Here is a 17,803-nt window from a genome sequence, read left to right as displayed (position 1 = left end):
CCTCCTCTCCTGTCTGGGTCTATTTCTCCTCTCCTCTCCTGTCTGGGTCTATTTCTCCTCTCCTCTCCTTTCTGGGTCTATTTCTCCTCCTCTCCTGTCTGGGTCTATTTCTCCTCTCTCCTGTCTGGGTCTATTTCTCCTCTCTCCTGTCTGGGTCTATTTCTCCTCCCTCCTCTCTGGGTCTATTTTTATCCTCTCCTGTCTGGGTCTATTTATCCTCTCCTCTCCTGTCTGGGTCTATTTCTCCTCTCCTGTCTGGGTCTATTTCTCCTCTCCTGTCTGGGTCTATTTCTCCTCTCCTCTCTGGGTCTATTTCTCCTCTCCTCTCCTTTCCGGGTCTATTTCTCCTCTTCTCTCATGTCTGGGTCTATTTCATGTTTCTCTCCTGTCTGGGTCTATTTCTCCTCTTCTCTCCTGTCTGGGAGTCTATTTCATCCTCTCCTCTCCTATCTGGGTCGGTTTCTCCTCTCCTATCTAGGTCTATTTCTCCTATCCTCTCCTGTCTGGGTCTGTTTTCTCCTATCCTCTCCTGTCTGGGTCTATTTCTCCTCTCCTCTCCTGTCTGGGTCATTTCTCCTCTCCTCTCCTGTCTGAGAGTCTGTCTATTTCTCCTCAGCTCTCCTGTCTGGGTCAACATGTTTCTCCTCTCCTCTCCTGTCTGGGTCTATTTATCCTCTCCTCTCCTGTCTGGGTCTATTTCTCCTCTCCTCTCCTGTCTGGGTCTATTTCTCCTCTTCTCTCCTGTCTGGGTCTATTTCTCCTCTTATCTCCTGTCTGGGTCTATTTCTCCTCTCCAATTCTATCTGGGTCTATTTCTCCTCTCCAATTCTATCTGGGTCTATTTCTCCTCTCCTATCCTATCTGGGACTATTTCTCCAATTCTATCTGGGTCTATTTCTCCTCTCCTATCCTATCTGGGACTATTTCTCCAATTCTATCTGGGTCTATTTCTCCTCTCCTCTCCTATCTGGGTCTATTTCATCTCTCCTATCTGGGTCTATTTCATCTCTTCTATCTGGGTCTATTTCTCCTCCTATCTTCTCTCCTAACTATTTGTCTGTGTGTCCTCTCGTCTCCTATCTCCAAAAGCTACAGGCAACAATCTAATATCCTCTAAGTCTCCCTTCCTTCCTCTCTGTCTCTCTCAATTCAAGGGGCTTCATTGGGAAACATGTTTACATAATGCTGACATGGAGGAGAGAGGAGAGTCTGTCAACATGTTTACATAATGCTGACATGGAGGAGAGAGGAGAGTCTGTCAACATGTTTACATAATGCTGACATGGAGGAGAGAGGAGAGTCTGTCAACATGTTTACATAATGCTGACATGGAGGAGAGAGGAGAGTCTGTCAACATGTTTACATAATGCTGACATGGAGGAGAGAGGAGAGTCTGTCAACATGTTTACATAATGCTGACATGGAGGAGAGAGGAGAGTCTGTCAACATGTTTACATAATGCTGACATGGAGGAGAGAGGAGAGTCTGTCAACATGTTTACATAATGCTGACATGGAGGAGAGAGGAGAGTCTGTCAACATGTTTACATAATGCTGACATGGAGGAGAGAGGAGAGTCTGTCAACATGTTTACATAATGCTGACATGGAGGAGAGAGGAGAGTCTGTCAACATGTTTACATAATGCTGACATGGAGGAGAGAGGAGAGTCTGTCAACATGTTTACATAATGCTGACATGGAGGAGAGAGGAGAGTCTGTCAACATGTTTACATAATGCTGACATGGAGGAGAGAGGAGAGTCTGTCAACATGTTTACATAATGCTGACATGGAGGAGAGAGGAGAGTCTGTCAACATGTTTACATAATGCTGACATGGAGGAGAGAGGAGAGTCTGTCAACATGTTTACATAATGCTGACATGGAGGAGAGAGGAGAGTCTGTCAACATGTTTACATAATGCTGACATGGAGGAGAGAGGAGAGTCTGTCAACATGTTTACATAATGCTGACATGGAGGAGAGAGGAGAGTCTGTCAACATGTTTACATAATGCTGACATGGAGGAGAGAGGAGAGTCTGTCAACATGTTTACATAATGCTGACATGGAGGAGAGAGGAGAGTCTGTCAACATGTTTACATAATGCTGACATGGAGGAGAGAGGAGAGTCTGTCAACATGTTTACATAATGCTGACATGGAGGAGAGAGGAGAGTCTGTCAACATGTTTACATAATGCTGACATGGAGGAGAGAGGAGAGTCTGTCAACATGTTTACATAATGCTGACATGGAGGAGAGAGGAGAGTCTGTCAACATGTTTACATAATGCTGACATGGAGGAGAGAGGAGAGTCTGTCAACATGTTTACATAATGCTGACATGGAGGAGAGAGGAGAGTCTGTCAACATGTTTACATAATGCTGACATGGAGGAGAGAGGAGAGTCTGTCAACATGTTTACATAATGCTGACATGGAGGAGAGAGGAGAGTCTGTCAACATGTTTACATAATGCTGACATGGAGGAGAGAGGAGAGTCTGTCAACATGTTTACATAATGCTGACATGGAGGAGAGAGGAGAGTCTGTCAACATGTTTACATAATGCTGACATGGAGGAGAGAGGAGAGTCTGTCAACATGTTTACATAATGCTGACATGGAGGAGAGAGGAGAGTCTGTCAACATGTTTACATAATGCTGACATGGAGGAGAGAGGAGAGTCTGTCAACATGTTTACATAATGCTGACATGGAGGAGAGAGGAGAGTCTGTCAACATGTTTACATAATGCTGACATGGAGGAGAGAGGAGAGTCTGTCAACATGTTTACATAATGCTGACATGGAGGAGAGAGGAGAGTCTGTCAACATGTTTACATAATGCTGACATGGAGGAGAGAGGAGAGTCTGTCAACATGTTTACATAATGCTGACATGGAGGAGAGAGGAGAGTCTGTCAACATGTTTACATAATGCTGACATGGAGGAGAGAGGAGAGTCTGTCAACATGTTTACATAATGCTGACATGGAGGAGGAGAGAGGAGAGTCTGTCAACATGTTTACATAATGCTGACATGGAGGAGAGAGGAGAGTCTGTCAACATGTTTACATAATGCTGACATGGAGGAGAGAGGAGAGTCTGTCAACATGTTTACATAATGCTGACATGGAGGAGAGAGGAGAGTCTGTCAACATGTTTACATAATGCTGACATGGAGGAGAGAGGAGAGTCTGTCAACATGTTTACATAATGCTGACATGGAGGAGAGAGGAGAGTCTGTCAACATGTTTACATAATGCTGACATGGAGGAGAGAGGAGAGTCTGTCAACATGTTTACATAATGCTGACATGGAGGAGAGAGGAGAGTCTGTCAACATGTTTACATAATGCTGACATGGAGGAGAGAGGAGAGTCTGTCAACATGTTTACATAATGCTGACATGGAGGAGAGAGGAGAGTCTGTCAACATGTTTACATAATGCTGACATGGAGGAGAGAGGAGAGTCTGTCAACATGTTTACATAATGCTGACATGGAGGAGAGAGGAGAGTCTGTCAACATGTTTACATAATGCTGACATGGAGGAGAGAGGAGAGTCTGTCAACATGTTTACATAATGCTGACATGGAGGAGAGAGGAGAGTCTGTCAACATGTTTACATAATGCTGACATGGAGGAGAGAGGAGAGTCTGTCAACATGTTTACATAATGCTGACATGGAGGAGAGAGGAGAGTCAACATGAGAGTCTGTCAACATGTTTACATAATGCTGACATGGAGGAGAGAGGAGAGTCTGTCAACATGTTTACATAATGCTGACATGGAGGAGAGAGGAGAGTCTGTCAACATGTTTACATAATGCTGACATGGAGGAGAGAGGAGAGTCTGTCAACATGTTTACATAATGCTGACATGGAGGAGAGAGGAGAGTCTGTCAACATGTTTACATAATGCTGACATGGAGGATGGAGAGGAGAGTCTGTCAACATGTTTACATAATGCTGACATGGAGGAGAGAGGAGAGTCTGTCAACATGTTTACATAATGCTGACATGGAGGAGAGAGGAGAGTCTGTCAACATGTTTACATAATGCTGACATGGAGGAGAGAGGAGAGTCTGTCAACATGTTTACATAATGCTGACATGGAGGAGAGAGGAGAGTCTGTCAACATGTTTACATAATGCTGACATGGAGGAGAGAGGAGAGTCTGTCAACATGTTTACATAATGCTGACATGGAGGAGAGAGGAGAGTCTGTCAAGAGGGACACAACGCCAATAATACAGCACAGCAAAAAGTAGTGTTGCACCAAGTTAAAACACAGGTTGGAGAGAGTAGAGTGGAGGCCCTGTGGAGAGAACAGGCCCTGTAGAGAGAACAGGCCCTGTAGAGAGAACAGGCCCTGTAGAGAGAACAGGCCCTGTAGAGGCCCTGTGGAGAGAACAGGCCCTGTAGAGGCCCTGTAGAGAGAACAGGCCCTGTAGAGGCCCTGTAGAGAGAACAAGCCCTGTAGAGGCCCTGTAGAGAGAACAAGCCCTGTAGAGGCCCTGTAGAGAGAACAGGCCCTGTAGAGGCCCTGTAGAGAGAACAAGCCCTGTAGAGGCCCTGTAGAGAGAACAGGCCCTGTAGAGGCCCTGTAGAGAGAACAGGCCCTGTGGAGAGAACAGGCCCTGTAGAGGCCCTGTAGAGAGAACAGGCCCTGTGGAGAGAACAGGCCCTGTAGAGAGAACAGGCCCTGTAGAGAGAACAGGCCCTGTGGAGGCCCTGTAGAGGCCCTGTAGAGAGAACAGGCCCTGTAGAGGCCCTGTAGAGAGAACAAGCCCTGTAGAGGCCCTGTAGAGAGAACAGGCCCTGTAGAGGCCCTGTAGAGAGAACAAGCCCTGTAGAGGCCCTGTAGAGAGAACAAGCCCTGTAGAGGCCCTGTAGAGAGAACAGGCCCTGTAGAGGCCCTGTAGAGAGAACAAGCCCTGTAGAGGCCCTGTAGAGAGAACAGGCCCTGTAGAGGCCCTGTAGAGAGAACAGGCCCTGTGGAGAGAACAGGCCCTGTAGAGGCCCTGTAGAGAGAACAGGCCCTGTGGAGAGAACAGGCCCTGTAGAGAGAACAGGCCCTGTAGAGAGAACAGGCCCTGTGGAGGCCCTGTGGAGAGAACAGGCCCTGTAGAGAGAACAGGCCCTGTAGAGAGAACAGGCCCTGTAGAGAGAACATGCCTTGTAGAGAGAACAGGCCTTGTAGAGAGAACAGGCCTTGTAGAGAGAACAGGCCTTGTAGAGAGAATAGGCTCTGTGGAGAGAACAGGTCCTGTGGAGAGAACAGGTCCTGTGGAGAGAACAGGCCCTGTAGAGAGAACAGGCCCTGTAGAGAGAAGAGGCCCTGTAGAGAGAAGAGGCCCTGTAGAGAGAAGAGGCCCTGTAGAGAGAAGAGGCCCTGTAGAGAGAAGAGGCCCTGTAGAGAGAAGAGGCCCTGTAGAGAGAAGAGGCCCTGTAGAGAGAACAGGCCCTGTAGAGAGAACAGGCCCTGTAGAGAGAACAGGCCCTGAAGAGGGAAATAAATAAGCATAAATATGGGTTGTATTTACAGTGGTGTTTGTTCTTCACTGATTGCCCTTTTCTTGTGGCAACAGGTCACAAATCTTGCTGCTGTGATGTCACACTGTGGAATTTCACCCAGTAGATATGGGAGTTTATCACAATTGGGTTTGTTTTCGAATTCTTTGTGGATCTGTGTAATCTGAGCGAAATATGTGTCTCTAATATGGTCATACATTGGGCAGGAGGTTAGGAAGTGCAGCTCAGTTTCCACCTCATTTTTGTGGGCAGCGAGCACATAGCCTGTCTTCTCTTGAGAGCCATGTCTGCCTACGGCGGCCTTTCTCAATAGCAAGGCTATGCTCACTGAGTCTGTACATAGTCAAAGCTTTCCTTAAGTTTGGGTCAGTCACAGTGGTCAGGTATTCTGCCGCTGTGTATTCTCTGTGTAGGGCCAAATAGCATTCTAGTTCGCTCTGTTTTTTTGTTAATTCATTCCAATGTGTTATTAATTAGTAATTATCTTTTGTTTTGTTTGTCCCATTTTGTGAAGTCTTGGTTGGTGAGCGGACCCCAGACCTCACAACCATAAATGGCAGTGGGCTCTATGACTGATTCAAATATTTTTAGCCAGATCCTAATTGGTATGTTGAATTTTATGTTCCTTTTGATGGCATAGTTCTTGCCTTGTCTCTCAGATCGTTCACAGCTTTGTGGAAGTTACTTGTGGCGCTGATGTTTAGGCCAAGGTATGTATAGTTTTTTGTGTGCTCTAGGGCAATGGTGTCTAGATGGAATTTGTATTTGTGGTCCTGGTCCTGACTGGACCTTTTTTGGAACACCATTATTTTGATCTTACTGAGATTTACTGTCAGGGCCCAGGTCTGGCAAGGCCCAGGTCTGTCAGGGCCCAGGTCTGGCAAGGCCCAGGTCTGTCAGGGCCCAGGTCTGGCAAGGCCCAGGTCTGTCAGGGCCCAGGTCTGTCAGGGCCCAGGTCTGTCAGGGCCCAGGTCTGTCAAGGCCCAGGTCTGGCAAGGCCCAGGTCTGTCAGGGCCCAGGTCTGTCAGGGCCCAGGTCTGTCAAGGCCCAGGTCTGTCAGGGCCCAGGTCTGGCAGAATCTGTGCAGAAGATCTAGGTGCTGCTGTAGGCCCTCCTTGGTTGGTGACAGGAGCATCAGATCATCAGCAAACAGCAGACATTTGACTTCAGATTCTAGTAGGGTGCTGCAGACTGTTCTAGTGCCCGTGCCAATTTGTTGATATTTATGTTGAAGAGGGTGGGGCTTAAGCTGCATCCCTGTCTCACCCCACGATCCTGTGGGAAGAAATGTGTGTGTTTTTTTGCCAATTTTAACCGCACACTTGTTGTTTGTGTACATGGATTGTACAGTTAACCCACTGTTTCCCGGTAGGCCGTCATGGCTCTGGTTAGAAGAGGGTCAACAACATTCCTGCCTCTTCCTGTCCTCTAATCATCATGTCTAATTAACCTCTTAAGTCGACCCTCTACTTTTTTGAACATTCTGTTAAAAATCGCGCAACATTTCAGCGCCCTGCTACTCATGCCAGGAATATAGTATATGCATTTGCTTAGTCTGTGTGGATAGAAAACACTCAGACGTTTATAAAACTGGTTAAATCACTGCTGTGGCTTTACCAGAACGGCATTTACATCGAAAAGCACATGAAAAACTGATCACTGAAAATGGGAAAATATATCCATGCGCTACTTGAACCCATTGATAAAGGTGAACCACAATTAATTGACTGAGGTTGCAGTACCTACAGCTTCCACACGGTGTCTAGAGTCTTGTCATTTCCCTTCGAGTTTTTTCTTGGTCAAACACATGCAGGGCACCGTATCTCCTTTGGTCTAGGACCGGATATTTTCGTTGAGTTTCTAGCCGGACATTTTTCCAGACGGACAGCTAATGATCTTTACATCGCCTCCTGATGAATTTTATCGCTTATTAACGTTTACTAATACCTAAAGTTGCATTACAAACGTATTTCGAAGTGTTTTGTGAAAGTTTATCGTCGACTTTTTGAATTTTAAAAAATGACGTTACGTTTTGAAACTATGTTTTTTTCGTTTATCACACAGTCTACATATAACGATATCTAGGCTTTATATGGACCGATTTAATCGAAATAAAGACCCAAATAGTGTTTATGGGACATCTAGGAGTGCCAACAAAGAAGATGGTGAAAGGTAATGAATGTTTTCTATTTTATTGTGCGGTTTGTGTAACGCCGAAATGCTAATTATTTTGTTTACGTCCCCTGTGGGTCTTTTTGGGTGTTACATGCTATCAGATAATAGCTTCTCATGCTTTCGCCGAAAAGCATTTTTAAAATCTGACTTGTTGCCTGGATTCACAACGAGTGTAGCTTTAATTCGATACCCTGCATGTGTATTTTAATGAACTTTTGAGTTTTAACTAATACTATTAGCATTTAGCGTAGCGCATTTGCATTTCCAGAGCTCTAGTTGGGACGCAAGCGTCCCGAGTAGAAGCAACAGGTTAAAAGCCAGGTAAAGAGCGTTTAATTCCAGAGAGTACTGAAGCATACACATTTTTCCACAGGTTATAAACTGAACATGACATCATCAGTTTATCCCCCCTCTCTCCGATTCTCACAAGAGCCCATTGTTCATCAGGCCTGGAACGTCTCCCAGACATTTCTTATCTGTCGGACAAGCCATAGCATCGCTCCCCCGTTAACTTCCCAAGAGGCCCAAACAATTAATTCATTCTGCTTACATTTTCAGTAACAGCTTAACCAATAACTTTTACTTTTCATACCATAACATAATAGTATTAGAATAAATGGTTCTAATCAATAATGTATACATAATTAATCATCTAAACTATAATTTCCTCTAACACTCAGCCCCTGTAACAGGGTTAGAGGCAGAGAATCCCAGTGGAAAGAGGGGAACCGGCCAGGCAGAGACAGCAAGGGCGGTTCGTTGCTCCAGAGCCTTTCCGTTCACCTTCCCACTCCTGGGCCAGACTACACTCAATCATATGACCCACTGAAGAGATGAGTCTTCAGTAAAGACTTAAAGGTTGAGACCGAGTTTGCGTCTCTGACATGGGTAGGCAGACCGTTCCATAAAAATGGAGCTCTATAGGAGAAAGCCCTGCCTCCAGCTGTTTGCTTAGAAATTCTAGGGACAATTAGGAGGCCTGCGTCTTGTGACCGTAGCGTACGTGTAGGTATGTACGGCAGGACCAAATCAGAGAGATAGGTAGGAGCAAGCCCATGTAATGCTTTGTAGGTTAGCAGTAAAACCTTGAAATCAGCCCTTGCTTTGACAGGAAGCCAGTGTAGAGAGGCTAGCACTGGAGTAATATGATCAAATTGTTTGGTTCTAGTCAGGATTCTAGCAGCCCTATTTAGCACTAACTGAAGTTTATTTAGTGCTTTATCCGGGTAGCCGGAAAATAGAGCATTGCAGTAGTCTAACCTAGAAGTGACAAAAGCATGGATTAATTTTTCTGCATCATTTTTGGACAGAAAGTTTCTGATTTTTGCAATGTTACGTAGATGGAAAAAAGCTGTCCTCGAAATGGTCTTGATATGTTCTTCAAAAGAGAGATCAGGGTCCAGAGTAACGCCGAGGTCCTTCACAGTTTTATTTGAGACGACTATACAACCATTAAGATTAATTGTCAGATTCAACAGAAGATCTCTTTGTTTCTTGGGACCTAGAACAAGCATCTCTGTTTTGTCCGAGTTTAATAGTAGAAAGTTTGCAGCCATCCACTTCCTTATGTCTGAAACACATGCTTCTAGCGAGGGCAATTTTGGGGCTTCACCATGTTTCATTGAAATGTACAGCTGTGTGTCATCCGCATAGCAGTGAAAGTTTACATTATGTTTTCGAATAATATCCCCAAGAGGTAAAATATATAGTGAAAACAATAGTGGTCCTAAAACAGAACCTTGAGGAACACCGAAATTTACAGTTGATTTGTCAGAGGACAAACCATTCACAGAGACAAACTGATATCTTTCCGACAGATAAGATCTAAACCAGGCCAGAACATGTCCGTGTAGACCAATTTGGGTTTCCAATCTCTCCAAAAGAATGTGGTGATCGATGGTATCAAAAGCTGCACTAAGGTCTAGGAGCACGAGGACAGATGCAGAGCCTCGGTCCGATGCCATTAAAATGTCATTTACCACCTTCACAAGTGCCGTCTCAGTGCTATGATGGGATCTAAAACCAGACTGAAGCATTTCGTATACATTGTTTGTCTTCAGGAAGGCAGTGAGTTGCTGCGCAACAGCCTTCTCTAAAATTTTTGAGAGGAGTGGAAGATTCGATATAGGCCGATAGTTTTTTAGATTTTCTGGGTCAAGGTTTGGCTTTTTCAAGAGAGGCTTTATTACTGCCACTTTTAGTGAGTTTGGTACACATCCAGTGGATAGAGAGACGTTTATTATGTTCAACATAGAAGGGCCAAGCACAGGAAGCAGCTCTTTCAGTAGTTTAGTTGGAATAGGGTCCAGTATGCAGCTTGAAGTTTTAGAGGCCATGATTATTTTCATCATTGTGTCAAGAGATATAGTACTAAAAGACTTGAGCGTCTCTCTTGATCCTAGGTCCTGGCAGAGTTGTGCAGACTCAGGACAACTGAGGTTTGGAGGAATACGCAGGTTTAAAGAAGAGTCCGTAATTTGCTTTCTAATAATCATAATCTTTTCCTCAAAGAAGTTCATGAATTTATCACTGCTAAAGTGAAAGTCATCCTCTCTTGGGGAATGCTGCTTTTTAGTTAGCTTTGCGACAGTATCAAAAAGGAATTTCGGATTGTTCTTATTTTCCTCAATTAAGTTAGAAAAATAGGATGATCGAGCAGCAGTAAGGGCTCTTCGGTACTGCACGGTACCGTCCTTCCAAGCTAGTCGGAAGACTTCCAGTTTGGTGTGGCGCCATTTCCGTTCCAATTTTCTGGAAGCTTGCTTCAGAGCTCGGGTATTTTCTGTGTACCAGGGAGCTAGTTTCTTATGAGACATTTTTTTAGTTTTTAGGGGTGCAACTGCATCTAGGGTATTGCGCAAGGTTAAACTAGACTGCAAACTCTCCTTCCAGACTCACATCAAACATCTCCAATCGAAAATCAAATCAAGAGTCGGCTTTCTATTCCGCAACAAAGCCTCCTTCACTCACGCCGCCAAGCTTACCCTAGTAAAACTGACTATCCTACCGATCCTCGATTTCGGCGATGTCATCTACAAAATGGCTTCCAACACTCTACTCAGCAAACTGGATGCAGTCTATCATAGTGCCATCCGTTTTGTCACCAAAGCACCTTATACCACCCACCACTGCGACTTGTATGCTCTAGTCGGCTGGCCCTCGCTACATATTCGTCGCCAGACCCACTGGCTCCAGGTCATCTACAAGTCCATGCTAGGTAAAGCTCCGCCTTATCTCAGTTCACTGGTCACGATGGCAACACCCATCCGTAGCACACGCTCCAGCAGGTGTATCTCACTGATCATCCCTAAAGCCAACACCTCATTTGGCCGCCTTTCGTTCCAGTACTCTGCTGCCTGTGACTGGAACGAACTGCAAAAATCGTTGGAGACTTTTATCTCCCTCACCAACTTCAAACATCAGCTATCCGAGCAGCTAACCGATCGCTGCAGCTGTACATAGTCTATTGGTAAATAGCCCACCCATTTTCACCTACCTCATTCCCATACTGTTTTTATACTGTTTTGTTTATTTATTTATTTACTTTTCTGCTCTTTTGCACACCAATATCTCTACCTGTACATGACCATCTGATCATTTATCACCCCAGTGTTAATCTGCAAAATTGTATTATTCGCCTACCTCCTCATGCCTTTTGCACACATTGTATATAGACTGCCCATTTTTTTTTCTACTGTGTTATTGACTTGTTAATTGTTTACTCCATGTGTAACTCTGTGTTGTCTGTTCACACTGCTATGCTTTATCTTGGCCAGGTCGCAGTTGCAAATGAAAACTTGTTCTCAACTAGCCTACCTGGTTAAATAAAGGTGTTCTCAACTAGCCTACCTGGTTAAATAAAGGTGTTCTCAACTAGCCTACCTGGTTAAATAAAGGTGTTCTCAACTAGCCTACCTGGTTAAATAAAGGTGTTCTCAACTAGCCTACCTGGTTAAATAAAGGTGTTCTCAACTGGCCTACCTGGTTAAATAAAGGTGTTCTCAACTAGCCTACCTGGTTAAATAAAGGTGTTCTCAACTAGCCTACCTGGTTAAATAAAGGTGTTCTCAACTAGCCTACCTGGTTAAATAAAGGTGTTCTCAACTGACCTACCTGGTTAAATAAAGGTGTTCTCAACTAGCCTACCTGGTTAAATAAAGGTGTTCTCAACTAGCCTACCTGGTTAAATAAAGGTGTTCTCAACTGACCTACCTGGTTAAATAAAGGTGTTCTCAACTAGCCTACCTGGTTAAATAAAGGTGTTCTCAACTAGCCTACCTGGTTAAATAAAGGTGTTCTCAACTAGCCTACCTGGTTAAATAAAGGTGTTCTCAACTAGCCTACCTGGTTAAATAAAGGTGTTCTCAACTAGCCTACCTGGTTAAATAAAGGTGAAATTTTTTTTTTGAGATCCTCAGTTAGGTGGTTAACGGATTTTTGTCCTCTGGCGTCCTTGGGTAGGCAGAGGGAGTCTGGAAGGGCATCAAGGAATCTTTGTGTTGTCTGTGAATTTATAGCACGACTTTTGATGTTCCTTGGTTGGGGTCTGAGCAGATTATTTGTTGCAATTGCAAACGTAATAAAATGGTGGTCCGATAGTCCAGGATTATGAGGAAAAACATTAAGATCCACAACATTTATTCCATGGGACAAAACTAGGTCCAGCGTATGACTATGACAGTGAGTGGGTCCAGAGACATGTTGGACAAAACCCACTGAGTCGATGATGGCTCCGAAAGCCTTTTGGAGTGGGTCTGTGGACTTTTCCATGTGAATATTAAAGTCACCAAAGATTAGAATATTATCTGCTATGACTACAAGGTCCGATAGGAATTCAGGGAACTCAATGAGGAACGCTGTATATGGCCCAGGAGGCCTGTAAACAGTAGCTAGAAAAAGTGATTGAGTAGGATGCATAGATTTTGGCTGCTCTACCGCTGTCGGCCCACCTCTCCCTACATCAGAGGGCCCAAGCGTTACGATGACCACCTGCGCCCCTCCCTCTGCCTTCTCCCTTTTCGGGCAAGCTTATGACCAACATCCCCACACTCAAAACACCGTTGACTACCCGTACTAGCATAAGCCATATACAGTCTATTGTCATACTTGATTTTAAACGACAACTCTAAAGTCTGCTCCGGTGAGTCCAAAAACATAAACACCTGTCACCGAAATGACATAACCTGTTTCAACAACCTTAATTGAACTGGCGAACTTCCCAAAGCGCAATAACTCGCCCTCCAATAGTTCATTTGGAATAAATGGTGGTACATTTGAAATCATTACCCTTGTTGACGGAGAAAAATGCGCAACCATCTGATCAACAAGACACTCTCCTTTAAAGAAGTACACCAAGCTCAACCATCCGATCAACAAGACACTCTCCTTTAAAGAAGTACACCATGCTCAACCATCCGATCAACAAGACACTCTCCTTTAAAGAAGTACACCATGCTCAACCATACGATCAACAAGACACTCTCCTTTAAAGAAGTACACCAAGCTCAACCATCCGATCAACAAGACACTCTCCTTTAAAGAAGTACACCAAGCTCAACCATCCGATCAACAAGACACTCTCCTTTAAAGAAGTACACCAAGCTCAACCATCCGATCAACAAGACGCTCTTCTTTAAGAGGTACACCATGCTCAATCATACGATCAACAAGACACTCTTCTTTAAGAAGTACACCATGCTCAACCATCCGATCAACAAGACACTCTTCTTTAAGAGGTACACCATGCTCAACCATACGATCAACAAGACACTCTTCTTTAAGAAGTACCACCACCGCTTTATTCATCCGTGACTCATAAGCAACATTCTCATATCCCACCTTCTCTCCTACGGCGACCAGAAACTCCTCCACCGTGACAGTAGCTTCAGTAACACACCTAAAGCCGTGCCGAAAATACTTCATTCTACCACAACAAAAATAATAGCCTTAATCATGCACAGAAGAAAACCAAAAAATGCCACCAACAAATAGAAAACCGAAAGAAAGTTGTGAATATCTAACTCTACACAACACACGCACTCCTTCGCTCATACAATTCCCAGCATGCACCAAACACTCCCAGCAGAGAGAGAGAGAGAGAGAGAGAGAGAGAGAGAGAGAGAGAGAGAGAGAGAGAGAGAGAGAGAGAGAGAGAGAGAGAGAGAGAGAGAGAGAGAGAGAGAGAGAGAGAGAGAGAGAGAGAGAGAGAGAGAGAGAGAGAGAGAGAGAGAGAGAGAGAGAGAGAGAGAGAGAGAGAGAGAGAGAGAGAGAGAGAGAGAGAGAGAGAGAGAGAGAGACAGAGAGAGAGAGAGAGAGAGAGAGAGAGAGAGAGACAGAGAGAGAGAGAGAGAGAGAGAGAGAGAGAGAGAGAGAGAGAGAGAGAGAGAGAGAGAGAGAGAGAGAGAGAGAGAGAGAGAGAGAGAGAGAGGACAGAGAGAGAGAGAGAGAGAGAGAGAGAGAGAGAGAGAGAGAGAGAGAGAGAGAGAGAGAGAGGGACAGGAGGAGAGAGAGAGAGATGGGGACAGGAGGAGAGAGAGAGAAGGGGACAGGAGAGAGAGAGAGATGGGGACAGGAGTAGAGAGAGAGAGATGGGGACAGGAGGAGAGAGAGAGAGAGAGAGGGGAGAGGAGGAGAGAGAGAGAGAGAAGAGGACAGAAGGAGAGAGAGAGACAGAATGAGAGAGAGGAGAAGCGGGAGGCATTTAGTGTGTGTGTGTGTTAGTCTGTGTGTGTGTGTGTCTGTGTGTGCGTTAGAGTGTGTGTTAGTCTGTGTGTGTCTGTGTGTGTGTTAGTCTGTGTGTGTGTGTGTGTTAGTCTGTGTGTGTGTGTTAGTCTGTGTGTGTGTGTGTTAGTCTGTGTGTGTGTGTGTGAGTCTGTGTGTGTGTTAGTCTGTGTGTGTGTGTGTGTTAGTCTGTGTGTGTGTGTGTTAGTCTGTGTGTGTGTGTGTGCGTGCGTGCGTGCGTGTGTGTGTGTGTGTTACCTGCTGGTTGTAACCGCCTCTGTTCAGTAATGATGCGTGTTACTTTCTGTTGATCTCTGGTGGTGAAGGACAGCTGGAGCTGGAACGGTAGTCTGTCTCTACGCATGAAACCTGTGCAACACACACACACACACACACACACACAACGTGCATACACACACCTCCACGCACTGCATGCGCCATGCCTGCCTTATGCACACACACACAGCTTGTGCATACACACACACACACACACACACACACATACACACACACACACACACACTACACACACACACACGCACACACACACACACAGAGCATGCACACACACACACACACACACACACACACGAACGCATGCACACACACACACACACACACACGAACGCATGCACACACATACACATTAAGTGACCTGGGAGAGGCTATGCATGTTCGTGTGCGAATCTATGTGTGTGTGTGTGTGTTCACTCACTCTCTATACTATCAGGCTTGCAGGCAAACTGAAAGGTGATCTCTACTCCTTCTGTTACGTTCCCTATATCCCTTACTAGACAGTGGTTACACTCCTCATAGGGAAAATACCTGGGGGGACAGAGGGAAGGATGACAAATGTTTTCATGGCTGACATAAGAGCATTGAGTTTGTGAATGAAATCCACACAAGGTGTGGGTTTGTGTGTGATACTTCACCCTGAAAGAAGACATGCTCACATGCCGTCAGCTGCTAGTAACGTTGCCCTGACGCCCGTCGCTAAGATGTTGTCGGCCAGAGCTGACTGGATCTCTGTTGCTACGGTACCAATGTTTACTATGTTTACCTGTTCAGGTGAAAGAAGAGGAGGAGAGAGATACAGGAGGAGGATGGGAGGGGAGGGAGGGTAGAGAACAGGAGGAGGAGGAAGAGGGGGAGGAGATAGGTGAGGGGTGAGAACAGGAGAAGGAGGAGGAGGGAGAGAGAGGGTGAGGGGGTGAGAACATGAGAAGGGGGAGGAGGAGAGAGAGAGAGATGAGGGGCGAGGAGCAGGAGAAGGAGAGGAGGAGAGAGAGAGAGGTGAGGGGAGAGAACAGGAGGAAGAGAGAGGTGAGGGGGGAGAGAACAGGAGGAGGAGGAGAGAGAGAGAGGTGAGGGAGTGGGAACAGGAGAAAGGGGAGGAGGAGAGAGAGGTGAAGGGGCGAGAGAGAGGAGAAGGAGGAGGGAGGAGGAGAGAGAGGTGAGGGGTGAGGAACATGAGAAGGGGAGGAGAGAGAGAGAGAGGTGAGGGGCGAGAACAGGAGAAGGGAGGAGGAGAGGAGAGGTGAGGGGAGAGAACAGGAGGAAGAGAGAGAGGTGAGGGAGAGAACAGGAGGAGGAGGAGAGAGAGAGAGAGAGGTGAGGAGTGGGAACAGGAGAAAGAGGAGGAGGAGAGAGAGAGGTGAAGAGGCGAGAACAGGAGAAGGGGGAGGAGGAGAGAGAGAGGTGAGGGGAGAGAACAGGAGGAAGAGAGAGGTGAGGAGAGAACAGGAGGAGGAGAGAGAGAGAGAGAGAGAGAGAGAGAGAGAGTGAGGAGTAGAGAACAGGAGAAAGGGGAGGGAGGAGAGAGAGAGGTGGGGGGAGAGAACAGGAGGAAGAGAGAGGTGAGGGGGCGAGAACAGGAGGAGGAGGAGAGAGAGAGAGAGGTGAGGTAGGGAGGGAACAGGAGAAGGGGGAGGAGGAGAGAGAGAGAGGTGAGAGGTGGAGAACATGAGAAGGGGGGAGAGAGAGAGAGGTGAGGGCGAGAACAGGAGAAGGGGGAGGAGGAGAGAGAGAGGTGAGGGGAGAGAACAGGAGGAAGAGAGAGAGGTGAGGGGAGAGAACAGGAGGAGGAGGAGAGAGAGAGAGAGAGAGGTGAGGAGTGAGAACAGGAGAAAGGGGAGGAGGAGAGAGAGAGGTGAGGGGCGGGAACAGGAGAAAGGGGAGGAGGAGAGAGAGAGGTGAGGGGAGAGAACATGAGAAGGGGGAGGAGGAGCGAGGAGAGAGGTGAGGGGCGAGACAGGAGAAAGGGAGGAGGAGAGAGAGAGGTGAGGGGCGAAAACAGGAGGAGGGAGAGGAGAGAGGTGAGTGGAGAGAACAGGAGAAGGGGGAGGAGGAGAGAGAGAGGTGAGATATGAGAACAGGAGGAGGAGAGAGAGAGGTGAGGGGAGAGAACAGGAGGAGAGAAGAGGAGGAGGAGAGAGAGGTGAGATATGAGAACAGGAGTAGGAAGAAGAGGGATAGGAGAGGAGAGGTAAGAGGAGAGGTAAGGTAATAGGAGAGGTAAGGTAATAGGAGAGGTGAGAGGAGAGGTAAGGTAATAGGAGAGGAGAGGTGAGAGGTAATAGGAGAGGTAAGAGGAGAGGAGAGGTAATAGGGGGATAAGGTAAATGGTAGAGGAGATGTGAGAGGAAAGGTAAGGTAATAGGAGAGGAGAGGAGAGGAGAGGTGAGAGGAGAGGTAAGGTAATAGGAGAGGAGAGGAGAGGTGAGAGTAGAGGAGAGGTAAGAGGAGAGGTAATAGAAGAGGTGAGAGGAGAGGTAATAGGAGAGGTGAGAGGAGAGGAGAGGTAAGGTAATAGGAGAGGAGAGGAAATAGGAGAGGAGAGGAGAGGTAAGAGGAGAGGAGATGAGAGGAGAGGTAAGATGAGAGGAGAGGAGAGGTAAGTGGAGAGGAGAGGGAGATGAGAGGAGAGGTGAGAGGAGAGGTAAGGTAATAGGAGAGGATAGGTGAGAGGAGAGGAGAGGGGAGGGGAGGGGAGGAGAGGAGAGGTAATAGGAGAGGAGAGGAGATGTGAGAGGAGAGGTAAGGTAATATGAGGTGAGAGGAGAGGTAAGGTAATGGGAGAGGAGAGGAGAGGTAAGGTAATATGAGAGGAGAGGTGAGAGAGAGGTAAGGTAATATAGAGGTGAGAGGAGAGGTAAGGTAATAGGAGAGGAGAGGTAAGAGGAGAGGGAGAGTGTAGGAGGAGGTAAGGAGAGGAGAGGGAGAGGTAATAGGAGAGGAGAGGAGAGAGGAGAGGAGAGGAGAGGTAATAGGAGAGGAGAGGAGAGGAGAGAAGAGGAGAGGAGAGGTAAGGTAATAGGAGAGGAGAGGAGAGAGGAAGTAAGGTAATAGGAGAGTAAAGGTAATAGGAGAGGAGAAATAAAG

The 17,803-nt window shown here is 46.4% G+C and overlaps 2 protein-coding genes across 2 annotated transcripts in view; one reads left to right on the top strand and one right to left on the bottom strand.

The window, feature by feature from the left end:
• The window catches only part of LOC115126035 (stromal membrane-associated protein 2-like), a 122,047-nt gene that overhangs the window by 13,156 nt on the left and 91,088 nt on the right, over positions 1-17,803 (top strand). The window lies entirely within an intron of this gene.
• Positions 1-17,803, bottom strand: part of LOC135571344 (uncharacterized) — a 30,649-nt gene that overhangs the window by 11,633 nt on the left and 1,213 nt on the right. Inside the window, exons 3-5 of the mRNA XM_065017115.1 lie at positions 15,376-15,482; positions 15,138-15,247; positions 14,681-14,791 (exon numbers count right to left, since the gene is read on the bottom strand). Of these exons, the coding sequence (XP_064873187.1) occupies positions 14,681-14,791; positions 15,138-15,247; positions 15,376-15,482 (328 nt within the window). The remainder of the gene's footprint in view (positions 1-14,680; positions 14,792-15,137; positions 15,248-15,375; positions 15,483-17,803) is intronic.

The sequence above is a fragment of the Oncorhynchus nerka genome, linkage group LG4 (assembly GCF_034236695.1).
Source record: "Oncorhynchus nerka isolate Pitt River linkage group LG4, Oner_Uvic_2.0, whole genome shotgun sequence".
Classification (NCBI taxonomy): domain Eukaryota; kingdom Metazoa; phylum Chordata; class Actinopteri; order Salmoniformes; family Salmonidae; genus Oncorhynchus; species Oncorhynchus nerka.
The sequence above is the reverse complement of the archived record's forward strand: the minus strand, read 5'-3'. Positions and strand labels throughout refer to the sequence as shown.